Source organism: Musa acuminata, chromosome BXJ3-4, assembly GCF_036884655.1.
Source record: "Musa acuminata AAA Group cultivar baxijiao chromosome BXJ3-4, Cavendish_Baxijiao_AAA, whole genome shotgun sequence".
Classification (NCBI taxonomy): Eukaryota; Viridiplantae; Streptophyta; class Magnoliopsida; order Zingiberales; family Musaceae; genus Musa; species Musa acuminata.
Genome location: NC_088352.1, coordinates 43,256,406 through 43,281,324, shown reverse-complemented (window position 1 = coordinate 43,281,324; position 24,919 = coordinate 43,256,406). Strand labels below are relative to the sequence as shown.

General features: G+C 39.2%; 5 protein-coding genes, 1 long non-coding RNA gene and 1 other non-coding gene across 9 annotated transcripts; 2 read left to right on the top strand and 5 right to left on the bottom strand.

Moving 5' to 3' along the window:
• Nucleotides 1-914: 914 nt before the first annotated feature.
• Nucleotides 915-2,063, bottom strand: LOC103982848 (chlorophyll a-b binding protein 4, chloroplastic-like). Its single transcript, XM_009399896.3, has 3 exons — nt 1,777-2,063; nt 1,272-1,687; nt 915-1,190 (listed from the first exon to the last, which is right to left on the bottom strand). The coding sequence occupies exons 1-3, from the start codon at nt 1,983-1,985 to the stop codon at nt 1,057-1,059; spliced, it is 759 nt and encodes a 252-aa protein (XP_009398171.2). The 5' UTR covers nt 1,986-2,063; the 3' UTR covers nt 915-1,056.
• A 312-nt stretch (nt 2,064-2,375) lies between these two features.
• On the bottom strand, nt 2,376-4,325 carry LOC103983460 (probable pectinesterase/pectinesterase inhibitor 46). Its single transcript, XM_009400673.3, has 2 exons — nt 3,226-4,325; nt 2,376-3,159 (listed from the first exon to the last, which is right to left on the bottom strand). Exons 1-2 carry the CDS (start codon nt 4,322-4,324, stop codon nt 2,483-2,485), a joined length of 1,776 nt encoding a protein of 591 aa, XP_009398948.3. The 5' UTR covers nt 4,325; the 3' UTR covers nt 2,376-2,482.
• Nucleotides 4,326-5,321: 996 nt separating this feature from the next.
• Nucleotides 5,322-10,078, top strand: LOC103982849 (ribosome biogenesis protein BRX1 homolog 1). Of its 2 annotated transcripts, none has more exons than XM_018824510.2 (9): nt 5,322-5,459; nt 5,756-5,942; nt 6,030-6,171; nt 6,663-6,741; nt 6,873-6,997; nt 7,869-7,970; nt 8,636-8,704; nt 8,789-8,887; nt 9,752-10,078. In XM_018824510.2, exons 2-9 carry the CDS (start codon nt 5,761-5,763, stop codon nt 9,881-9,883), a joined length of 930 nt encoding a protein of 309 aa, XP_018680055.2. In that variant the 5' UTR covers nt 5,322-5,459; nt 5,756-5,760; the 3' UTR covers nt 9,884-10,078. The 2 variants fall into 2 exon arrangements, with proteins under 2 accessions (XP_018680055.2, XP_009398172.2); XM_009399897.3 differs by having other exon boundaries at nt 5,751-5,942.
• Nucleotides 10,079-11,424: 1,346 nt separating this feature from the next.
• Nucleotides 11,425-11,498, bottom strand: TRNAI-AAU (transfer RNA isoleucine (anticodon AAU)). Its single transcript has one exon. It is a non-coding gene; the product is annotated as a tRNA-Ile (tRNA).
• A 2,738-nt stretch (nt 11,499-14,236) lies between these two features.
• On the bottom strand, nt 14,237-17,968 carry LOC135636742 (mitochondrial ATP-independent inner membrane protease subunit 1a-like). 2 transcript variants are annotated; one of them, XM_065148733.1, is made up of 5 exons: nt 17,720-17,968; nt 17,410-17,634; nt 17,144-17,254; nt 15,835-15,897; nt 14,237-14,489 (listed from the first exon to the last, which is right to left on the bottom strand). In XM_065148733.1, the coding sequence occupies exons 1-4, from the start codon at nt 17,966-17,968 to the stop codon at nt 15,853-15,855; spliced, it is 630 nt and encodes a 209-aa protein (XP_065004805.1). In that variant the 3' UTR covers nt 14,237-14,489; nt 15,835-15,852. The 2 variants fall into 2 exon arrangements, with proteins under 2 accessions (XP_065004805.1, XP_065004806.1); XM_065148734.1 differs by lacking the exon at nt 15,835-15,897.
• A 1,800-nt stretch (nt 17,969-19,768) lies between these two features.
• LOC103982851 (auxin-responsive protein SAUR78-like) lies at nt 19,769-20,593 on the top strand. The gene has a single exon (XM_065148735.1). It carries the CDS (start codon nt 19,947-19,949, stop codon nt 20,313-20,315), a length of 369 nt encoding a protein of 122 aa, XP_065004807.1. The 5' UTR covers nt 19,769-19,946; the 3' UTR covers nt 20,316-20,593.
• A 693-nt stretch (nt 20,594-21,286) lies between these two features.
• LOC135636744 (uncharacterized) lies at nt 21,287-24,813 on the bottom strand. The gene is made up of 3 exons (XR_010496023.1): nt 24,398-24,813; nt 23,129-23,231; nt 21,287-22,468 (listed from the first exon to the last, which is right to left on the bottom strand). It is a non-coding gene; the product is annotated as an uncharacterized LOC135636744 (long non-coding RNA).
• Between the last annotated feature and the right edge of the window lie 106 nt (nt 24,814-24,919).

Genomic DNA, 24,919 nt, shown 5'->3' with positions numbered 1-24,919 from the left:
ACAATTGCATGACTTCCCTAAAAATATTCTATAACTTTTTTTTTAATTAAAGTTTGGATGTGCCCTAAAAAACCCAAATCTTTTCTTTTGCATAGGGCTCCATGTTTCCCTTTTTTTCAATAAAATATTCTTATAATGATAAAAAGTATCTCATTATATATATATATATATATATATATATATATATATATATTCACAACTAATATGAGCTTGATGGTGGTGCATTTTATTCATTTATTTAGATAGAAAATTCAAATAGGTGTTAGTTAACTAATTGGTAAAAATCTTATTATATAATTATAATATTATTAAAGCTTTAATTTTTTGACATGGTTATAAAACTTGTAATTATATTAATCATGATAATTGAAACTTCAAATTTTGTGCTTATATCATTTCTGAATGCTATATTTTCCGAACACAATAATAAAAACTTAATGTATCTCTCGATGTTCTTGGCAATATATATCACAAGGAAGAGTGAATGAATGACAAGCTTGATCGATGGCTGAAAGATTTGACATGTTATCATTGTATGCTTTACCTGATTGTGCTAATGTTGGGCTGATCATAACAATGCATAAACATTGGCATAAAGCCGGTCAACCAATTGCTTTGGATATCAATTGTATTTCTAATCGAGTCAAGTTTGATGATTTCAAATTAAATCAAAATCAGTTCGTCAGGAATTATTAGCCGTGATAGAGCGAATTGTGAGACCGATGTAAGAGAAACTTGTTGGACTTATAAGTCATCGAATTGTTAGACCGATATAAGAGAAACTTGACGGACTTATAAGTCATTGGTTCTTATATCATTTTAATATTTTAAATTTAAAATTTTGATGGAGTAATTAAATTTTTATTATTTTTATCAATTAAAATCGATAGATTCAGAACCAAACCGACAGTTCCTGAAAGAGAACAGTAGCATCAGATGAGCATTCAATCTTCACTGTACCAGCAGTAATGTTTCTTCAGCAAAACTCACTAAAAGCAACATAAATTCACTGTTACAGCAGAAGACAGATGATGGGCAGAAATCTCTGCAGGTTCTCTAACCCCCGAGTGTTTGAACGATGGTATTGTGCCACGGGTCTGAAAGATGCTGCAGGAGGTTCTCAAATGGGCCTTTGCCGGTCAAGTTGTGCTGAATGATAAACGCCAGGAAGGCCAACATCGCCAGTCTCCCTGCAGAAGAAACAGGACAAGAATCAGCAGCTGAATCCTCGATCACTGCTATGTTGTTGCAGTGGCGAGCAACAATGTTACCATTTGCGAGCTCCTTCTCCTTGGCCTCAAGCGTGGGAGCGAAGTTGAGGGGGTTGAAGATGCCGCCGGGATAGCCAACCTCGTTTGGCGGCAAGCTGTAGCTCTTGAAGATGGGGTCCTGGTTGACGCTTCCTGGGTTCTTGATGTCCTGCCACCTTCTGATCTCCACGTAGTGGAACAGAATGAACTCGATGACGAAGAGAGTGGAGGAGGACGCGAAGTACTCGGCCTTGCCGGCGTCGTACCACTCCGGCGCGTTGATGATGCCGATTTTGGTGAAGACCTCCGGCAGTAACATCCCGGCCACGCCGAGCATCGCCCAGCGCCCGTTGACGAGCTCCGCCTGCACGAACCACTTGAGGTTCTCGGGGTCCTCGGCAAGCCCCAAGGGGTCGAATCCATTGTCACCTGCCAAGCTGCGTCATGGCATCGCCACGAGATCATCAGTCTAATCTACATCAGCAAGAGCATGAAACCATCATCGGAAGTTGTATGGAAGAGCAACCTGCCGTCGAGATAAGCCGGCGAGGCGAGGCCCGGCAGCCATTCACCCTTCTTGGCTTCCACTTTGACGGACCTGAAGGCGGAGGACGGCAAGGATTTGGCCGCAAGTTCTCTGCTCAGTTTGCCGGAAGACCCTGTCAGGAATCCTGTTCTCAAGCTGCAGGGCCGGCGCAAGGCGGCAACCGAAGCCTGAGTTGAGACTGTGGCCATCTTTAAACCAGTAGAACTCCGGCAGCCTGATGGTTTGGCGTTCGTGTTGCTGGTGGAGTGCCTACTCCATTGCTATGTATACCACAGGAGAGATTTCCTAAGGCCGTAATCCGGCTTTGTAGGATTGCGTGATTGAGCTGGCCAATGAGAAATTGAAGCATTATCCCCTCCTCCTTATCTGATGGCCAAATCCAAGAGATCTATTGGTGGAAAGACATTGGTCAAGAGAAAGATGTTGGTGTTGGCCCCATCTGATGCCACTTCTGTGATCCATCTTTGCTGCTACAGTGTGCGCATGACACCATTAGTAGCCACAGAACATCTCAAATTCTTTGGTATAAATGAGCAATCTTCTTATCGATCATCTGTTCTTCGTGAGTCAAATAAAGCTTTCTATCAAATATATAACAACACTAATAAGAACAATGATATGTCCTTGAATGAGACCATTGGAAAAAAGACACATACACTCGACATGTAGACAACAATGTCGAACCTCACATGCCAAGGGTGAAGGGAACTCCGGTTTTTGGTAGCCACAAATTGCCACCAACGAACGGAGTTACTGTGAACTCGTTAGCTTGCGCTGCCGTCATAGTTTTCACCCCCTTCCACTTGACTCTGTTCTTGGTGGACGACCCCGGCCCGGTGTTTCGGTACTCGGAGTAGAAGATGGTGTCCGGCGCCGAGTTCCCGCTCCACGGCAGCCACCCCTTGGGATCGATGATCCCCGCCATCGCCGACTTCATGTACACCGTCACCGCGTACGGCTTCCATGGCCGGCCGAGGTATATTCTCACTCCCGCGACGTTCCCGTTGGGCTTGATGCTGCAGCTGTGGATGGAGATGCCGGTGTTCTGGTTCGGGTCGACCCTGCCCTGGGCGGTGATGGTGTCCGGCTGCCCCGCCATGGGGGCCCTCGGGAGAATGTTGCACCTCTGGTAGACGACGGCCGCGTTGCCGAAGATGAAGTCGACGGTGCCGGTGATGTCGCATTCCTGGAAGAACTGCCGGAGAGAGTGCGAGTACAGCGTGTCCTGGAACGCGTCGAAGGAGCAGAGGTAGAACACCGACTGGTCCGACTTCGACATCATGGCCACCGCCTGGTGCTTCACCGCCCCGGCCGTGTTCCGGATTCCCATGTCTCGAGCTATGAATCCCTTCCCGAACACGGCTGCGCAAGCCAAAAGAATAAGTGTGAATCGAAGTTTGGACTACACATTAGTATATGCTTGCGTACCCAAAGTTGCCGTCTGGAACGTAGGCGTTCCGTCGACGACGTTGCGGCTTCCGGTGATGATGGTCGCCGTCTTGCCATCGCCGACCATCATGACGTTCCACAAGGTCTTGCCGACCTTGACATTCTCCTTGTACACCCCCTTCTTCACGTAAATCACGGTCCTCTTTCTGCTCTTCTTTGGCACCGCCGCCAGTGCAGCCTTGATGGTCTTGTACCTGCCCGAGCTGTCTTTCGCGACGACGATGTCCGCGTCCTTCCGCACGTCAGTGCTCCAGAGCAGCTTACGGTCTTTCGACGACAGCCACGCAGGAAACGCATCCCGATCGTCGTTCGAAAAGCTCATCAGTCTTCGCAGCTTGAAGCGTCTGAAGAAATTGGTGAACTCGTTGAAGATCGCAAGCGCATTGCTTGCGAACTTGGTGGAGTTCGCCAGGCTTTCAACTACAACAGTCTTGACAGCCGGTAAGGCGCCCTCCATGTCTTCGATGCACGTGTACTGATCTGTAATGGCGGCGCTCAGCCATGTCTTGAGGTCATCGACGGTGTCTTTGGCCGTGAAGTTGGTGACAGACAAGGTGTCGTTGAGGTGGTCGATGGCGAACCCCATGAGGTCCTTGCATTCGGTAAGAGCGGCAGCAGTGTAACTGTCGAGGGACTCGTTAAGCGCGACAGAGTCGAGAGCGGCGGAAACCTTCGAAAGCTCGTCGAGGGTGATTTGCACGGCCAGCTGGAAGATCTTCACCGGGTCGAGCGTGCTGCCGTTGGCCAACGGGCCAAGGGAGCGGACGCACTGCTCCTGGTACAATGTGGCGCCGCAGGCGGCCTTGATGGACGAAGAGAACGTGTTACCAGTGTCGTCAGGGCCGCGATCGTCGGACCTGCGACTGGCCGCGGAGACCGTTGCTGCCACAACAACGGCGATCAGGATGAGGGCCGAAACGCCGATGACGGCCATGCGGCGCGCGGTGGCCCGGCGGGCTTGGAGGGCGGCCGCATCGATGCTGTCATCAGCCCGGCCATAGCTTCTGAACCAAGCCATGAAGGAGCTCGATTTGTGGGAGTAGTAGGAGGTGGGATGTGAGGACTTAAACATCACCATGGATATATATATACCTGCAGGCCAGTACTAAGGATCAAAGATCCATCGATCATTGATGGGGTGTCATCAACCAGAACAAAGTGTGGGGAAACGACAGGTTCGGATTCAGGTGGGCGGTGCTCGCTCACGATGATGGAGACAATGAAGCATTTCGCAGAGCCGCTGTTTTCATGTTCCATCTGCCCAAAGAATAAGACTGTGAGCTGATCCAAAGAAAGATTTCAGTTGGATTTAGTTGCATGAAAAGAGAGACAAATATGTTAAAACCTGTTCAGATTTCTTATTCAATGCTGCATGCTTGGCTGGTGGTCAACCCAGAAAAAAGTTCAAGAATGTGAGATAGCAGCAAGAAAGAGACTGGTCTGCTACAAATCCATTGGAAAGCTAAAGGAATTAGCTCACATCTAGCTGGAGAACGCAACGTGGAAAACACTATCAGAGGTGGAAATAATGTGGATCATGCTCTTAAATCCATGGGTACACTCGAACCCATGGAAGCTGATACAATTGGTGCTGTATCACATACAGCTAAGTGTACGCTCACGGGCGTAGAAGAAGAGTTCAAAGTTGCTGTGCATTTGTGAGCATCTGGTCAAACCTTCACAGTCACTACTATCATATAAAATCATATTGAAAACTTACGGAGGATTACTGAAGTGAGAGATGTGGATGCAAGGTGGCAGGAGTGTTGCCCTGTGAACCATATCTGAAGACCAAACAAGAAATCTGACAAGGATTCAAAGTGTTCGTCTCGCTGACAATAAAATTTAGAAAAACAAATATACAATATTGAAACTGTAAAAGGATTGACAATGCAAAAGTTTTAGATTGAAATTAAAAAATGAAAAAAATGAAAATATTATAGAAATTTCTCAGCGCAAAGAACTTGCAGCCCATTAAGTTGGCCCGAGGGCCCAATAAACCGGTTCCTGAGGTTCATCGAAGGCCATCCGATTGCCTCAAGATTCGCTTCCCAAAACCCTAACCCCTATTTCAATTCTCTCTCGCTCGTTCTCTCTCGAGTCGCGCCAGACTTCCGTCGTTAAAGCTCCCCGAAACCCTAATCGGTTGGTTGGTGATCGGGTGCTTCTCCATCTTCTTCTCGACGAAGAAGACCTAATTGACGCTTCGTCCGGTATGTTCTTGGTCCGCAGAAGCGTGGTCTTTCGTGTGATTCCTGTGTCATTGACGAACTCGGCAAGGACTTGTAGACATATTGCTTAAAAGGAAAATTCGAATTTGTTTTTGTTCTTTGATCCACCTTTTCTCATATGCGAGCGGTTCCGCTTTTTGATCTATGTCGTTGTTCACCTATTCGTTCATGTTATATCAAAATTAGAGATTGTAGGTGAATGATTTTTCCCCCCTTGTTTGCTTTCCCTTTTTGTTCTGCTTTGATCTTATTGATTGTATTTGCGCATGCCAGTTCAGTTTATATGGGGAAGAAGCGTAAGCACGCTGAGGCATCTGAAGCTCCCAAGGAGGAAGTAGCCCAAGAGAGACCCAAGCGCACCCTTTTAGGATGGAAGGATGGTGTTCCTGAGAAGCAGAATAGTTCTCCAGTCTTTAGGAACAGAGAGAAGGTCCTTGTCACATGCTCACGCCGCATAACGTATAGGTAAACTGTTACGTTCGCTTCTTTGTTTGTCGAAGTTACTGTGTATTTATACGAGCTTTTGTTAATTCGGCATGATGGTGCTGAAAGGTATCGGCATTTGATGTTGAACGTGGTGTCCCTCTTGCCTCACTGCAAGAAAGACAGCAAGGTGGAGTCCAAAGAGAGCAAGGGGGCTACTCTCAATGAGTTGATTGAGCTTAGGAACTGTTCCAGCTGCTTGTTTTTTGAGGTAGAAGCCATATCACATTCAGCAACTTTATAAACCTGTCAATTCTGCTCCTGAACTGTCCGCCCAAAGATTTAATGATATATAGTGTGTTACTAATACCTCATTTCAGACCTTGATTATCCGCTTATATGAGCAACCATGTTACCAATCTAGAATTGTATACAATTCCTGCTTGCTGAATCGTGTTGCATTTGTTAAAGAAGAAAATAAGGAGCACAGTCTAAGTTGACTGGATCTGGATCTCACTCTTTGTCTTTTATAAATAACAACATTTCCATGTTAATGGCTGACCATTGTCATATTTTTCTGTATATAGCCTATTGTGGATAGAAGTTGGTTCTGTTTCTTTAATATACCTTGTGTTCAAGTTTCTTTTTTAATTATTGTATTTTCTCATTAAACATGAAATACATTTAGGATCATCATTCTATTTCCTTTTATCACACTTGCAGTATTTCCTATCTAATTTCTGCTTTATTCATATATGCCAGTGCAGAAAGCAGAAAGATCTCTATCTTTGGATGGTGAAGTGTCCAAGTGGACCTTCAGTGAAGTTCTTGGTTAATGCTGGTAAACAGACACTGATCTCTTATAATCCTTACTGATAATTTATGTAAAACCTCTAAACATCTACTTTTTATTTTATGTCATATGATCATTTTGCTATGGACTTTTACAAATCTCTTTCGTCTTTCTTGAAGTTCATACAATGGAGGAGCTGAAGCTTACCGGAAATCATTTGAAAGGTTCACGCCCACTTTTGACATTTACCTCGAATTTTGACAAAGAACCTCGCTGGAAGCTTATCAAGGAAATGATAGTGCAGGTTTGCTTTGTTTCTTCTGATGGAACTTTTTTAATTTTGGACAGCCCATATTTTACTGTCTTCTTGCCTTTACATACTGTGAGATTTATAAATATGTGATTTAGAGCACACTCTAATTGATGGCAGAAAATGTTTCTTGTATCCATGTAGCTTTTTTTTTTTACCAAGAAATTTGCATGTAGCTGAATGAAAACTTTTGTGTGCTTAAGGATAGATAGAGCAGCTGCCATTTTCAACTGCTACTCATCTGTATATAGTGGATGGTTATATATCTCGTTGCTAATGTTGTAACTTGGTACTGTTTGAGTTGTATCGCTATTTCTGTTTCAGACTGTACGTATGGTTTTGTTCTATTTCTCCGTGAAGCTACTGTTAAGCTTTGTAGCTCCAAGAATGGTCAAGAGTCCTATCCTACTGATCATGCATCCAAGTGACAGTGCTACAAAAATTACTCTCATGTTAATGATAATCGATTGGTGGAGACATTTCTTTATGAAATCATAATGATATTGGTCAATACTTAGAGCACATCAAACTGTGGTGGTTCTGTACTAAGAGTTTGCTATAACCTTGTATTCAGCAGGAAAAGAGGATCATTTTCATGATACTTAATATGTAGAAAATTTCCAAAAATTGGTCGAGGAGAGATGGCCATAGATATAACTTAGGAGCACATTATGGAGAGTGTAGCACAATATGGAGAAGTAGTTGGAATTTTTTGTTTGAGTTCTGCTTGTTATAAGCTGCAAGGAATTATATTCTATAGTGATTTTGTTTCTTCTGACAATTGTGGTCGTTTAATTTTGTTTTTGTTGTTGATAAATTACTTCTCTATTTTTGTTATCTTGATGGTATTTTATTTTAATTGCAGATATTTGGTACCCCAAAGGACCAGAGAAAAGTAAAACCTTTCCATGACCATGTCTTTGTCTTTTCAATTGTGGATGGTCACATTTGGTTTCGCAATTACCAGGTAATACGTTGTAATGGGGATATATAGGAGACCTTAAGACATTTCCATTATGGTTTATGCACTTACGACAATGTTAACATCCTCTTGCAATCTATATTGATAGTTGGTTTTAGATTGACACAGCTATTCCACGATGAAGCGTTGCTTAATTATCTTCTCCTAGAAAATGTTTTTCTGTTAGTACAAAACCTTCTTCTGTACACCAACTTAAATATTTTTGTTTATTAATGAAGCTATTAGTTGATTTATGATATACTATCCAGAGAAGGTTACCTTATTTGGTGGCAATTCTAACATTATTGTTTAATCTAGGTATCTACATTATAGTTGCATTCCTTTATCTGATATTATTTAGATAATTTAGTTTGTTCGATGTACTTGTTGCCATTGGATGGTCCTGTTTGTAGTATTTAAATTTTGGTGTGATTTATGGCTTTATTCTAATTTAAGTGGTAGTAACAAAACTGTAAAATGCTCATATCAAGCTGGTCATTCTAAATTCTATAAAACACAGGTGGCTAACTACTATATCTTAGTTGTAATATGTAAATTCATATGCAATGGCAAATGGAACACTTTCTTTAAAGCTTTATTTAAGCTACAAGATTTGAGTGACTTTGGCCTGCAGAAGGTTATATGTTTTTTTGCCCCCTTTTTACACGCAGATTTCTGTACCTCATAATGAGACAGATAAGGTCGATCGTGGAGGTCTGGACAAATTGACACTTGTGGAGGTATATAATTGCTTTTATGTTTTAAAGTATGCAACAGAACTTGCATATTTTCATCAGTGATGACATGACAATGATTGGAAGCAGGTTGGCCCAAGATTTTGTTTGAACCCAATCAAGATATTTGGCAGCAGTTTTGGTGGTCCAACATTTTATGAAAACCCATTCTACATTTCACCGAATCAGGTAGTTATTGTTTTCACCCTTGCCTTGTGGTAAAACTACTTGTTCTTCATGTTTCTTTGCTGAATATGTCCGAAAATTTTGAGGAAAATCCAACATCAGAATTCTTTCCCCTCATCTGGATTATAGTTTTGTGCTATCATGGCTAAACTAGGAAATAGTTCCGAGAAATTAAATAAGAATATTCTGAAATTTTCACTTCTTTCACCCAAAAGAATAATGACCTTTGTTTTTTAAACCCATTTCTTTGCGAGTCATGGTTCGTTGGTGTCTCCCATTATAATATCCTTGCTTCATGTCATTGTCATAGTCTAATATAGCAGCTACGTTTCTTGTTGGTGATCAATTATGTAATTCCTAAATAAAAATTTTGTTCCCCTTTAATGGTGATCTCATTGAAATATCTTACCTAATTGTTGCAATAGAACATTTGAAACACGAGTTTTCTACTTGTCTTTTGCATTAATTTTTTAAGTTCTCATGGAAGACATTGGACAATCTTTTTACTACCGTGCTAAATTTGCCCCTTCTGGATTTAACGATACCACGATATATTTTGGTTCCTGAATCTTCTGTTATTATTAGCTTTCTATATGTAGAACCGACTGACTAGCATGTTGTATATGTAGATAATTAGTTCCTTATTTATATCAAGAAATATAGATGCTCATAATCACCAAAATGATACCAACCACATCAGGAAAATTGCCTTCAGTCCATCTTGTTTTGGTTTTCATTGTGGCTTCTTAGGTTTGTGTTTTTACTTTTTCTTAGTAGAGGTCTGAACTTTAAGCTATCTAAATCTGTTCCAATTCTTATATCATAGTTTTGCTTGGTATTCACTGAGTTGCTTCGTTCTGCAACTAGATCCGTGCACTAGAGAAGAAGAAGAAAGCTGGAAAGTATTCGAAGAAGGTGAAGGCCAAGAAGAGGAGAAAGTTGCATGAGCTCTCCAACCCATTAGAGGCTGATGAGTTCGCAGATCTATGGAAGGATTGATAAATGCAAGCGTCCATGTCACTGTGCACTAGGAATCCAAATCCTGAGTTGTTTTTTCTGCTGCAATAACTTGCAAAAAGACGGTTTGTTTTAATTTTGTGGAATTCTACTATTAATTGGTTGAATTCTGAGGGTGCGAAAATGCAGCAAAAAAAAAAAAAATCCAGATCAAGGCAACATTATTTATTTCTCTAATGTTGTTTCCATTATCTTCTTTTGCAAAATTTTTGGTAATAGTATATTTATCGCAGCAAATTTTAGTGTTTCCTCTACATTCTATTTCCTGATTTGGACAATGGCATCTAATTAAACTGCATACAATAAAGAGATTATTGTCTTAAGAGCTAGTTATGAATGAATCTGTAAGCATTACATTTACTGGGCATATTTAGGATGAAGAACATGTCATATACATGGCACAGCGAGAGAGAGAGAGAGAGAGAGAGAGAATTCTGTAAGGATTTTCTTTATTGTTACTACAGATTCTCAAATTATAAAATGGAGAACCAAAAATGGAACCAAAAGCAGAAAACCTACTTTTTTCTTTCATGTTCATAAAAATGTGGACAAAACAGTATCTGTTGATCAACGAAGCTGTCATTTGCAGCACAAGATTTTGAGAACCATAACATGACAAATGGAGAACTAAAATGGAGCAAAGCAATACTGTCATACCCTTTGTTTTCTTTTCATGTTGATAAAGATATGGCCAAAACAGTGGCTATTCACATTAACAAAGCTGAGTCAGAATTCAATATCATTGATCTATCAGCAATTCTGATAAATGGAAGCTAACACACTTCTATTTTAAGATGACTATAACCAGAAGAACAATGATTGGAACATGTCTTTTATTCAATACTTCTGGAACATTAAATTTTGGGTGTGATAGATTGGATGATCATTTTAAATATATAGAAGAGTTTGAAGACTGACAAAGATACCTACTTTCCATAAACCAACTCTTTGTTGGCCAATTGGTGGAATTAGGTGCAGCACTTCATGAACAAAATAATATGTTTTTTTCATAAAGCGTAAGCTAAAACACGATACATAATGTAAAAAAAATTAAAAGAAAATAAAATTTCCCTAAATGATATTTTTTCTATACTTTATGGCCCATCTGAACAAGCTAATAATTCTTTTAAAAGAAAATAAGATAAATTGCAGTAAATGATGACACATACACTTTAGCAAACAAAAATAATATAGATGATGAAAAAAATAAAATAATATAAATATAAATTTTCAAATTTTATGGTGCACTTTAATAAATAAAATAATATTTTTTTTATATTTAAAATAAATATTTAATGAATAATAAGAAAGTGCTCTAAATAAACTTTTATTAAAAACATTTTATATATGGCCCATGCATTTTATATATATTAAAAACATTTTATATATAATATAAATATAAATTTTCAAATTTTATGGTGCACTTTAATAAATAAAATAATATTTTTTTATATTTAAAATAAATATTTAATGAATAATAAGAAAGTGCTCTAAATAAACTTTTATTAAAAACATTTTATATATGGCCCATGCAGGTCTCGAACCTGCGACCTTCGCGTTATTAGCACAACGCTCTAACCAACTGAGCTAATAGGCCAATTGATAACTAATTTGAAATATAAATAATTAATTTAAATGCTCTCCCTTAGACAAATATATTTAACTTTAAAAAAATTAAGCAGGTAAATCGGATAAAAACAATAAAATAAATTGGATAACTCTCAGTGTCACAGACATGATTCTGATTCTCTTCAAATAAATCAACATCTGCAGTGGAAATGCCATACACAATTCTCTATCCAACAAAGAGCACAATAATACCGAGTAGAGATGACAAGGTAACACCCTCAACTTATCATAAATTTCATGCAAATACTTAGAAATGGAACATTACTTTCTTGCAACAAATCAATGGCATGTGCCATCATCATAGTCCCAACCTAAGACCACAAACCTTCACCTCCTTACAACACTCAAAAACATTCTTACATCAAGTCCCCATTGGCACTATTCCACTGTCAGCAATTCCTTGTGATCATAATTCATATTTTCATCAATGTTCTTTGTCAACATCTACTTCATCTTTAACTTCAGCATTGCACTTTCTCCCTACCTCAACAGAAGAATTAAAGCTTTCTGCTGCAAACTCCAATCTCATATGAAAGAGAAGAATTCGAGGATTTGAATAATGTGATGGTGAAATGAGGAATGTATTCAAATAATTAAAAAGAAGGATTTGAATAATGTGATGGTGAAATGAGGAATGTGATGGTTTAATTTTATTTCATATATTAGAATAGATGATGAATTACAGTCCTCATTTCACCATCATATTTAATTAAAAATATTTCACCCAAAGCTAATAAATACATTGAATCCTTTCTCAAAGTCTTCTTTCGGAATATCAGAACACCTCATGAATTAGGATCCTTGTTTCACCCAATAAAATATTTCACCCAATCCTTTCCTAAGAGTAAGCTTTTGATACTAATGATCAACCAATCAAAATTTTTTTATCTTAAGGTCCCTCCTCATGAACTATTGCAGTTGTAAATTCCCTTCTCATTAGTAAGAGATGACTTCGAGAATCTGAAATCAAATACTTTTCTCAAATTTTCTTTCACAATATTAAACCCTATTTTACCCAATATTTAATTTAAAATATTTCACCGAATCTTTTCCAAAGGGTTTAAGGTTTTTTGGGATTAATGATCAACCAAAAAAAATCTTTATCATAAGGGCCCTCCACTTGTTATTCGATCAGCAAGGGTGATCAAGAACCATCAATTCCTCACCAAATCCACATTCCCTAAAGATTTCCCTGGACGACTTGGCGCCCCATCAATTTTGGTGAGATCAGATTCTTCAGCTCGATCAGTGCCAAGAACCATATCACCATGACATGCCATTGTGATCCATCTAACTAAATCTCACACACAATAACAGAAAGACGGGAAGAAACAACTCCTGAAGAACTAATGTTAAAAATCTTGATAGGCACAAATTCGTCAGGTTCAGTCGTCATTCGAGAGAAGATTTCTTGGGTTCTGGAGATCCAAAAGCTACCTGTTGTTCCACTCTCAAACCCTTTTCGAGATGCTCATTTCGAACACTACTTCGCCCTTTCGTTTGAGAAGATGACGAACAAAGATCCAATCAAGGTTCGTTGATGTAGAAAATTATACCAATTTTCACAAATGAAACCCATTCACAAGCAACGTAGCCTGAGACGATGCAGAAATGGAAAGCATTACCTTCGAATCCATCGTAGAAGGGAGGATGACCGATCGAGATCGCTGGATTTCTTGACGGGTTCAACCATCGCTTCGCCTGAGACGATGATGTGATGGGCAGAGAGAGAAAAGGAGGAGAAGGCTCATATATATATATATATATATCATCAACATCTCACATCGGACGGCTGATGTTATCTCATCAGACCCGATGGAAGATTAGACCGTCCGATCGAGATTCGCCCATAATTGTTCCCGCCAGTCTCACATCTTCGCCGCAACTCGGCCGAGTTGGGACGGGTCAAAAGACAACAACACAGGGCCGCAACTCGGCCGGTTCGAAGGCCATTATTAGGCCTTAAAAGCTCCTTAATTTTAAGAAAGTAGTAAATACCAAAAAACACAAATTATGATATAAGGTTTTACTTTTCCTGAAAACTATTTCCTCATGTTTGCGAGGTGTTCTTGCTATATTCCATAGCCACAAAGCTGGAATGTGAATGTGACCACAACAATGGGTAGACAAACCTTAATGGTTACTGATGAGAATTGAACTGCATTCGGATTCTGCTTGATACTAGAATGTGTTGCATCTAATGTTGGATTCCTTTGGCAATGTCGTTTCCTATGTTTGGGTGTTCAGCATAACAAATCTTTATAGAAGATATTTGTCAAAACCACTAAGCAATTAAGTGGGTAGCAAATCAAGGTTCAATGGTTGTGGCAATTTGTAATCTTCCTGCTCCATGGAAGATACAAGAAGGGTGTTCATGGTTTATGGTATGGTCAGTTACATCAATAGTATAATACAGTGAAGCAGATTCTTACTCAAATGATTAGCAAGTGGAAGCTGCAAGGGAGCAAACTACATGTTCCCAACTTTTCAAATAATTAAAATATATATCTGATATCAATTTTGGTATTCCATCAAATTGGCAGTACCAATTTAAAGCAGTATTTGCCAAAAGTATGCTTGTTCAGATCCATAAAATACCAATCAGTTACATCTTATGGTGAGACTTCTACTGCCACATTTTTCATGATCTATAAGCTAGTAGTAGAATAAAGCTTGAGAACCATGAATAGAAGATGCAGAAGCTAGTTTGCAGAGAACAAATGATTAATTAGAATATTTTTGAAAGTATCAATCAACTGAATCCAAGTAAACTTTAACTTGCAAGTATACAAACACTCACCACCTCTCTCTGACAATTCACAGAAAACCAAGTTGCTAATTAATCGTCTGTAACTCTATCGGCAATCTTAAGAACAAATGAGGCAACCTTCACAGATCCAACAAACTGTTGGTAAAGCTCTCAACTAACAGCGGCTGCAACCATGTTTGTTTGTCACAACTGAAGAAAGAAAGAGCAAATCAATCACTTGTCTAACCAGATATCAAGGTGTCTATTCTAAATACTGCCATGAGATGTTAGTCAGATATCAAGTACAAACAAATGCAATTAAGAAAAAACATCAGAAGTTTTTTCATGTAATATGTAAAGATTGGGAAAAGAATATGACAGATAGACTATAACTTGAAGGATAAAATTACAATCATGTTCATAGATCGATCAAAACACCCTTATCCACTATTTCCTATCTTCATCTTACACGTTACTTTCTCCCTACTGTACTATACCATGAGTCACCTCTTCCTCTTGTCCCTCTCAATCCCCCATTTGAGTTAACTGTATACAACAATAATAATAACAATAACAACAACAACAATAAAATTGTAAGTCCCAACTATTTAGGATCAGCTACATGGATTTTTTACCGTCATTGAAATTTATAAAAAAAATCATATATTTATTTTAGTTCAGAGTACTTCGATTTTTATTTATAGTCTCTATTAAAATCTTTTTAGATCTTCCTCTATCTTTCTTCGTACCATTAACATTAATTATTTCATTTCTTTTCACTATTATATTCAGAGGTCTCCTAAGCACATGTTCATATCATCTTAAACGATTTTCTCTTATCTTATCCTCTATCGAAACAATACCTAACCTTTTATAAATAAAAATATTTCTTTTTCATCTCAACAACAACCAAGAAAAATGAGAAAATAATACAAAATCAACCAAGAAAAAGATGGCTGAATAATTTAATAAAAAATCATATACATATGAGTGAAAAATAACAAAATTAATGATCTATGCTGATCATAACATTTATTAATAAATGTATACACAAAACAACTTTGTCAGAGAAAGCAATATAGCCAGTCATAAGCCACCAAAGTTACCAAAGTAACTCTTTCGAGGGAGCTGGTTCAGATCATAGCTCCAATGCTTATGAATGTGAAAGGCTGTTGTACATAATAAATTTCTATTTGGAAAGATTGACAGTATATCCGTCAACCCCATCTCTCCAAGAATAAAAAAAAGTGGGTTTCAGAGGAGGATATCATTCTGTTCACCAGAGAAAATCAAGTATATAGTGTCTTTTTCAATGCTGATTTTGTTTATTGAATGAATACCACAACTATCTACCAAGTTGAGAAAAGCATTGAAACACCAAAAGTTCTTCCCCGTCTACTTTCAGATAACAAATTCTGGTCATGAAGACCAACATCAAAACCAAAATAGAGAAATCATATTTAACAATTTGGGCCTTCAAGTGCAGAAATAGTAAGGCACAATGAAGGTAATATGCTGGAACAATGGTTTCCTTAAAGAAATAGTTCACATATACCTTTGTGCAGTTAGCCAGTTACAACTTTTGTCCAATCAATCCAACAGCTTCAGGTGGCCAGACCTAACATTAACAAAGATTTTGGGTGCAAATTCAATAAGTCTTGAGTGCAGAATGCAGAGGATGGCAGAGGAAAATCAAGATTCTAGTGATTAAATCCATGTTTGTACAACCTGTAACAGTTTCTTTTCATACTCATGATATTATGTTTAAAGATATCATATCTTCAGCCCAAATAGATGAAGACTTGCTAATGAGAATAATATCACCACTACAAGATTCACTATGCAACTCAATATGAGACAAAACAAAGCAGTGGTCATATTTAAAATTCAAACCATTATGTTATGAGCAAAAAATTTATCAACTCCTCATATCCTACCACTTCACTTACAGTATGTTAACTGCTACAACAATAAGTATGTTAACTATTGGCACCCTATGTTGGAATAACTCAGGTGTTTGCATTAGGTTCAGTCTGCTTTTAACATCCAAGAATTTCCTCTTCTCAATATATGCCCAAGTTTCATACTTAGGCATCAAGCAAAGTTATTATTCTTCAACTGTTAGACCATTTTAGACCAGATTTGTTTATGGCTTGCCATTGTTACAATGATATAAACCTGATTCAGCAATCCATCTTAGGAAACACAAAATACCATGGACAACAATAAGAAATCCATCCTGTCTATGATAAGTGGTCCACGAAAGAAGAAAGGTCCATTGAATATGGCTACATTACATTTCAATCTTTATGTTTGTTCCAAAGGTACATAATATGGTCATTAATCGTGTCCCTACTTAACCGATGAGATTTGGCACTAACTCAATGAAAATATTCTATAATATATGGTTAACAATTACCAAGTTAGAATGTAGTATGATAATAGACCAAGTTAGTTCTGAAATGATAAAACCCCTTACTAGGAAAAGTGTTCCCATTCCTATCCTATTTTACACTTCAATCATTTAAAGGAAGATTGAAATATTTACTAAATGATTGTTTGTGTGACATCTCGGCAAACTACTAAAAAATGAGTTCTTGCGAGTCTAGTGTGATCATTTCCTTGAATATCTCCTTTATAAAGCATAAATGAAATCGATTCTGCATCAACGGACAAGTGAACAAGGAAATTTAGTCAACGATTATACCAAACATAAGTTAATTAGCATGCTGATAAAATCTCAAATCCAACCAGATAAAGCAACGAATATACTACAGACTTAACAAAGCCATTTCTAGCCTAATATAGTTAACCTGAAAAACCATCAATAACTTTGGGTAGGACAGATCATTTGTAGCGCTCACCTTACAAAAAGCTCTCCCTTGGATAAGCCCGTAAGGTACAGGACCGAATTGCCTCGAATCTCTTGAAGAATATATGTTATCTCCCTGCACCCATACATGGCCTCCCGGTACCTGCAGCAGATACACGAGCACCACCTAAAAAATTAGATCTTTGTACCCAAATGACAAAACCCCTGGGCAGAAAAACAGTAAAACCCAGTAAAATTCATGGCTTTAAACACTAAAGTTCAAGGAGAAACCCATAAAAATCGCAACTTTATACCCACCACGACTGTCTGAGACGCGCTCCCGCGAGCGGGATCGACGAGGAACGTGACGGCGTCGCCCTCGAGCCCCAGCACCCGCTTGGCGACGGTCTTCCTCGGATTCTCCGGCGACAAGAGGATGACCACGTCCCCAACGGCCAGAGATCCCCAGCGCGGCGAGACGCGCTCCACGGCAACGACGTCGCCGGTGAGATTGATGGTGGGCAGCATACTCGGGCCGCGCACCTGCCACCCAATAAGCCAAGTGGACGGTGACGAAGACAAGCGCAAAAAAATACGGCGAGAGGGAGACGGTCGAGGAGGGACTCACGAAGGCGACGCCGACGACGTAGGTGTTGACGACGTGGACGAAGCAGGCGGCCTTGAGGACGAGGACGGCACGGTCGAAGGCCTCCTCCCGGATCTCCCGCCAGGGCACCTTCCCGAATCGGGCGGCGGCGCCGCCGAGGAAGGAAGCGATGCGGCTCCCCGCGGTCGACATTGGGCGCGGGCCACGGCGGCGCTGCGAGAGCTGTGATACGCAAGGGCACGCCGTCTTCCCCATTCTTATCATCATCATAATATCCTAATCGCACGAATCTCGATGTATGTCACGAGCTGTGCACCTGCTACCCATTTCAGAACCACAAGTAAATATTGGGCCATAAATGGGCTCACATTATACCGCACTCTCAACCACCTATATATAAGCCCCTATTTATGGCCCATAGGCTTCTAATATATTCCCTAATAAGCCCATCTTCCTCTAATCCAAAAGTCAGAGCTGAAGAGCTAAAGCGGATTAAACTGTAAGATGCAAAGCTCTCGATAATGTTTAATTACATGCATGTCATTCATCCATTAACTTCGAGAACAAGGAGGAAAGGCATCTGCATCAATTATTCGTATATTTGTTTGACTTATCCATAATGGCAATGTGATTAGAACATGCTGCTGCTCCTGTCTTGATGTTCCTAACGTGGGAAGATTTGATTCCTGCAATCAAATGATTTGTGATTAAGGCCGAGACCAGATGATGTTAATGCCGCTAATTAAGTAATTAAATTGACAGCGTCGGAGGCGTTATCGTGCTTTGTCTCGTCGTCATCGACATTGTTTAATTGTTGAGATTACATTAACATTAGTAAACAATAAGAGTGATCAAACTCAGAAGAAGAAAAGGTTATCTCTAAGCAAAACAACAAATGTAGGGTCGTCACCTACCCTATGATTTTGGCATCTCAACTAGAATATTATAAATCTATTTAAAACACTATAACTAAGATAAATGAAATCGGAACCCAATGAAAATTATATAGGATTTTAAATATGTATCCTAATTGGTTTAGTAAATATTTTTAAATAAATTTACGGGTGCGCTAAAAATTATTTTAAACTTATTCAAATATACGATAACCGATAATTTAAATCTTCTAGACGAGTGATTGAACTGATTCATAACACAATAATAATTTGTTTAAATCGTTAGATCGATGAACCTAACGTCTAAACAAGTAATGTTTTGATTATCTTATCAAAGAAAAATTATAAATTAGGAAAGGAATGAATTTTTTTTGAAAAAAGAAGAAGAAGAAAAGGGCACCTTAATACCAAAAGTAAATAAAAAGGGACAAAATTCGCCTCATTTTATAGTCCCAGCAGAAGGTAGTAAACATTTCGGAAGGTGATCAGACCTCCCACAGCAACGGCAGCACGGTGACCGCCAGTGATGTTAACAAAGATTTTAAGGCGTTTTCTCATCAATTTCCGTCGGCTTCATCCTTGTGGTGATCGGTAAGCGTGACTAGTAGGAGCTCGGACGCACCGGAGTACGGTGACTACGGTTGTCGTTAGAGTTCCCACCTCGAAAGTTTTCCCCTGGATTGAATTATCTTCGAATCCTTCTATCTTCCCAATGGCTTGCGGTAGGCATACCGGAAAAGAAACCCATCCAGATGACTATCCTACTGTCCTCCTACTCTCGTCTTATATTATATACAATCAAAACAAATGGCATAAATTATGCACATAAAAATATTGCACGATCGTTGCAAACCTGAGGAAACTGCTGTTCCAACCACTAACATGTATGAACGTGGGAAGAACTCCTGATACATGACAACAACAAAGTTAATCCTTATCTTATCCTCTACTATGATGCTTTCATAACATTAATATTAAGGCAAGTAACCTTTGAATTCATCTAAGAGAATTAGCAAACATCTGGATTGCACAAACAAGACAAAATCACATTTTATCAGTATTATAAAGGAAGAAACAAAATATGGCCCATACACATCAGTCAGAGAAAATAGAATGTCAGGGACAATAGTTACATCTCCCAACAGATGGAATAATTCCATTTACTTGATCAAGCTGGTCCATCTTGTGAAAGGTGAAGCATTTTGGAAGGATATGTGCATGCAACCACAACTCTGATGTGGGTGCACATGAAGACTTAGCCCCATTCATCTCTAAGATCTCTATATATACAGGGAGGAGTCTTCCTCTCTCCTTCCTCTCTCTTTCTCGTATTCAGACAACTCTATATATATTGCATGCATGTCAAGCAAATGGCAGGGAAGCTCGGCAAGCTCAAATGCATGCTGAAGAGATGGCATTCCCGCAGCCGCCTCCACGCAGGCAGCCCCTCTGCGGCGGTGCGGTCCCACGACGACGAGAACTCTCCGACCGACCTCCACCCTGTCTACGTCGGTAAGTCCCGCCGGCGATACCTAATCAGTTCCGACCTCGTCGGCCACCCTCTCTTCCAGGTCCTCGCGCAGCGATCCGTTAACCCAGACGGTGGAAAGGTCGTCGTCGATTGCGAGGTCGTGCTGTTTGAGCACCTCCTCTGGATGCTCGAGAACGCTGAGCCGCCGCCCGAGTCCATCGACGAGCTGGTGGAGTTCTACGCCTGCTGCTGATCGGCTGATCCATCCATGCATGACCGTTGTCGAGTGCTATCCGCATTAGCCATTTCAGTCTAATGCGAGATGATGATGAGAGTTGTAGGGCCTGGAGAGTTGTGAGAGGACATGATCCACCACCACCACCTCTCCTGTTCATGGCTTTGTACATCTTCTGATGTAATGTTCCCCTACAGATAATAAACTTAGTATATCAATCTGTGATGTCACACACAATCTTCTTTGACGTTAATCTATGTAATCTGCTTATTTACTTGACTCTTACATAACTTGAAAGTGATACACATGTCGATAGCAGTTATGCAAAAGGCTCACAAGAAGAACACAAATGATCCAAGAAATCAAAGACTAAAATATATATATCCAAGCAGCTTATAAATATGTTCATGTGATAACTTCAATTAATTGTCAATTAGCAAGGATTTAAGGAAGTATTTTGAAAGGTATTAGATAGACTTGGAGAGCATGAAAGAAAATATGGTCCAACAATAGCATCAAGAGACCTACTAATGGATAGACATCTTCAAATTGTTCTATGAGCAGTGGAAATAACCTCCAAAGCATCTAAAAATCTACCAAAGACAAGGAAGTAGATGTTGGAATTTTAATAGAGTCCATGTGGAACCACAAAAGTTCATTGGGACCACTTAGCTTTCAACATCTTCATGGAGGTGCTGCACATGGTCTCTGGTGGCTCCGTGTCTCTGCCCTACCAAATGCTATGTTCCTTGCCACTTATCCACTTCATGAGCTGAATCTGGAGAACACACTTGGTGGTGGCACAGAAGATTGCAGTCTGATCTTTGTTGTTTCTGCAATGGGAGAGGAACGAGACATGAGTAAGCGTGCAGCAGAAACTGGTAGGAAGTATGTGCTGATATTGATAAGTTACATTCTGAAGGATACAAAAGACTGCAAAATTTCCCAAATGAAAATAACAACTTTTTTCATAGAAAACGATGACGCACAAGAGAGCAACCAAGTTGTTCCAACTGGATCAGTCGGTGAAAGTTCATGCTTCTCTAGTGAATCCAGTCAAATCTATCTGTAGTTTCACCTGAACACTAGATCAGAGAGATTAAATGTTCTAGAAATCAATGCGATCTAAAGTAGGGAGTACTGAGTAGTTCAATCCAGTAACAAGAGCAATTAAATCAGATTTGCAAATAACTTTGATATTTGCCGCCGATGGCAAAACCCAAATAGGAGAGCTCACTAATCTATATAATGACCAGTCGAATGCCAAGATTGGATGCCATATACATGTTCCTCTGATTCAGAGTATGGCTGACTATTTAACAGAAAATGCACACAGCATACAGCCAAATTATGACCTTACTCTCCATGACAACATGAATGATAACCATAATAGAGGTAGTCTACCTAGAATTTGCATGAACTCATTGTACCATCTTACTTTACCCAAACAATAGTTGCTTATGATACAAAATTTTTCTCAATGCCTATCTCAAGGCACTTCTAAGGAAATTCTTCTTGCTACCTAAGACCTTGGTCCATGAGCTTATGACACAACCTGAACAGAAAAAACAAATTATAAAAGATATGCCAGTTGATACTCTTTTGGAGAAAAGGCAACTCATCATCTGAATTTGGATAACTGGCTTAAATCATTTTATATAAGAATTTTAAACTACTAAAACAAGCAAAGCAAACTCAGATGATCCAGGTGGTGGGAGTTGTCTGTGTCTCGATGGACTTGATCACTGATCTGATTGATTGTTCACATGGGACCACTCACCACTGAAATAATGGTTGGGACTGCATGTTTGCAGCTGATTCCAACATAATGATATCAGAACAAGATTGCTCATAATATACAATCTGAATCATAGGCATCCATAAATTTAGAATACAAACAGTCACTATAAAGTGCGATTGAGTAAATTTCACGCTGACATTGTTATAAAGCATCTGTCTTATATGTTGGATTTGGTTGTGGATTCTAGTACCAGCTCCAAAATAATCCAAATTGTTTGACATGCTTTATGAATCCAACTTGCTGCTGAATGATTGGCTCTTTTTCACTAATCCATCCATCCTCTTTGGTTTGCTTGGATAGTAAGAACCAACATGCAATTTGAGAAGCTGAGATTGCAATCTGCTTATTCAAGCGAGTTTCTGGTGCAGATCTGTTTACCAAACACAAACTCAGTTCACTGGTCCCAACAACTGCTCTAATTAAGCTTTCTTCTGAATTTTCTATTATTACTAAAACTGCAACGATTAGAAAGTGTCAATCACCAATTGAGTTAATCAAATTTGAACTTTCAATAATTTCTTCATTTGCTGTCTGTTCTGTTTTGACTGTAACAAATTGTCATAATATAAAGATTGATTTTAATATTTGTATAATAGTTTCTGCAAATTAGGAGTTGCCTTTTAGGCACTTTTGTTGTTGACTAATTAAGTCAATTTCTTCCCATTATTTCATCTCTTTGGCCCCTGAGAACATTCTTTCCAGGTCTGTAATAGCTTTGGCAGGTCATCCTCTTTGGTCCTGCAACATGTACTAAAGGGTAATATGGTGCCGATTGCAGGTTTAGCCTCACTGGCAAGTTAAACTGTAGATGTCAGTTATAGTGCTTTAAATCCCAAGTTAGATCTTGCATACACATGGATTTAACACAACTTTGAGGTTCTACTTCATCAAGGGCAATGACAAAAAAAGATCAAGGGATTCAAGAAGAAACATTTATGTTTGTAAAACATAATGTTGACAAAAGAAGATCATCCAAAAACTTAAACCAGAAAAATTTTAAAGCAAGAAAGGGTATAATTGAAGTACCTACCTTCGTCCGAGCAATCCCACATGCATTACAAAGAGTCCTTGGTCCTTCAGGTCCGCGGCGCATATGTGGTGTTGCATTCACACTGATGCCACACCGAACAAAGCTGAACATGTGAAAATACAGCTCATTGTTAATCATATTGACTTCACAGTAAAAAGGGACAATCAGAGTATGAAAATCTGCAACATGATAATGGCTTCTGCCAATAGTTGTTTCCTCAATGGAATCAAGTTACAAGCCAGCGATGGTGCAGTGAACAGATATCTAACAACCATAATAAATGGATCTATAAGCTACCTTCAGAAACAGCTAGCCACAATTATACACTGCACATATCATCAAAGTACTGGCACTTGCTGTAGCATTCATGCTTTGTCTTGGAACATTTCTCTCACAAAGGAGACCTAGCCAAGAATTTTTGTAGTTCATAGTTGTCATACAATGTGCTAAAAATATTATGGATAATAGCTTGATCCACAAAATTATTATAAATTGGAAAGAGAAAATGTGGATACTTCAAATAACACCCATTATAAACTATTACAATACCAATAACACCTATGGAATGTGGATACTTCAAATTTCTTACTGTGCCTAATGATTTTGCAGGATAGCTTTTGGATGTGTCAGCTACTTCCATGAAGTATCTGGTTTCTTTATATAATTATTATAAGGATCAGGTACTAACATACTTGGGAAATACTTTGTGTATACTTCCTGGAAGAAGTTTGTTATTAAGATGTTTGTCTTCAATATCGTCTGTTATTGTTTATTGACTATGATTAATGAAGCTAAAGTAATGTTCTCTACCATAAAAAAGTTTTAGCTTCCTTTTCTATATTGTCAAAGTATTTACCACTAGTCAAAGTTTCATTCATGATGAATATGTTGGGGATGATAATTAATTACTATATAAAGATTAAGTAATCCAACTAGAAAAGAACATCAAGATTTGTCAATATATCTACAAGTATTTTTCAACTGGCCTCAAACTCACTCATGTTGTTAAGGAAAATTCTCGCTAAGATATGCAAGAAAGCAGCTCTGAAATTAAATTGCATGCCAATGCAAAGCTCAAAAGGAAAAATAAATAAAATAAGAAAGTCGTATTTATCAAATATTTCCAACATGCAATTCCTCAAAAATTATATCAACAGTCATCAACAAGGTCCATCTTCAAGCTTCAAAAACTCAAGAGAAACCAATATACATCTTCAAGCTTCCAACGAGAATCAGAATCAAATGCTCCAAGATCATATTTTTATGCACCTGGGGGTACCCTCGGACGGATCATCGCCGGTATTGTAATGCGCCTCAAGAACCTGCTCCTGCTCGAACTGCATCCGGAGATCCCCGTGGTAAGGCTTCACCAGATCATCCGGCGGCCAATCATCAAGGACTCATGTCACTTCTCTCTCACGCGATCCATCATTGGGATAAACCGAAACAAAAGGGAGGAATTTTAATCTAAACCCTCTTGGAGCAAGATTCCGTATGAAGAGATTCCTCCGGGGGAATCGAGATCCCACGTCCTAATCGGGTCCTAACACGACGTAAAGACGCTTCGATCCGACGGAATTAAGCGTTCTCGTGCAAAAACCCCGAGGAGGAGGAGGAGGAGGCGGAGGGGAGGGCGGAAATGGATAAGCTGAGAGGCGTCACCCAGCGAGACGCCAATACCACAGCAATGGGACCCTTAGGGACTGAAACGTGGCTCTCCGTTCTCTTTCCACGAATGAAATGTGGACGCGTGTCGAGCACTTCTGAGAGGTTTATAAGGGTTTTAGGTTT

Bases quoted from the DNA above. Each gene is read 5' to 3' on its own strand.
- LOC103982848 (XM_009399896.3), bottom strand. From the start codon at position 1,985: ATGGCCACAGTCTCAACTCAGGCTTCGGTTGCCGCCTTGCGCCGGCCC. The intron at 1,688-1,776 runs GTTGCTCTTCCA...GCCATGACGCAG, and splicing joins CCGGCTTATCTCGACGGCAG to CTTGGCAGGTGACAATGGAT. The intron at 1,191-1,271 runs GTAACATTGTTG...TTTCTTCTGCAG, and splicing joins GGAGAAGGAGCTCGCAAATG to GGAGACTGGCGATGTTGGCC.
- LOC103983460 (XM_009400673.3), bottom strand. From the start codon at position 4,324: ATGGTGATGTTTAAGTCCTCACATCCCACCTCCTACTACTCCCACAAA. The intron at 3,160-3,225 runs GTACGCAAGCAT...TGGCTTGCGCAG, and splicing joins GTTCCAGACGGCAACTTTGG to CCGTGTTCGGGAAGGGATTC.
- LOC103982849 (XM_018824510.2), top strand. From the start codon at position 5,761: ATGGGGAAGAAGCGTAAGCACGCTGAGGCATCTGAAGCTCCCAAGGAG. The intron at 6,172-6,662 runs GTAGAAGCCATA...CATATATGCCAG, and splicing joins CCAGCTGCTTGTTTTTTGAG to TGCAGAAAGCAGAAAGATCT. The intron at 7,971-8,635 runs GTAATACGTTGT...TTTTACACGCAG, and splicing joins TTTGGTTTCGCAATTACCAG to ATTTCTGTACCTCATAATGA.
- LOC135636742 (XM_065148733.1), bottom strand. From the start codon at position 17,968: ATGATGATGATAAGAATGGGGAAGACGGCGTGCCCTTGCGTATCACAG. The intron at 17,635-17,719 runs GTGAGTCCCTCC...ATTGGGTGGCAG, and splicing joins ACGTCGTCGGCGTCGCCTTC to GTGCGCGGCCCGAGTATGCT. The intron at 15,898-17,143 runs GTGAGCGCTACA...TGTTAATGTTAG, and splicing joins AAGGGAGAGCTTTTTGTAAG to GTCTGGCCACCTGAAGCTGT.
- LOC103982851 (XM_065148735.1), top strand. From the start codon at position 19,947: ATGCATGTCAAGCAAATGGCAGGGAAGCTCGGCAAGCTCAAATGCATG.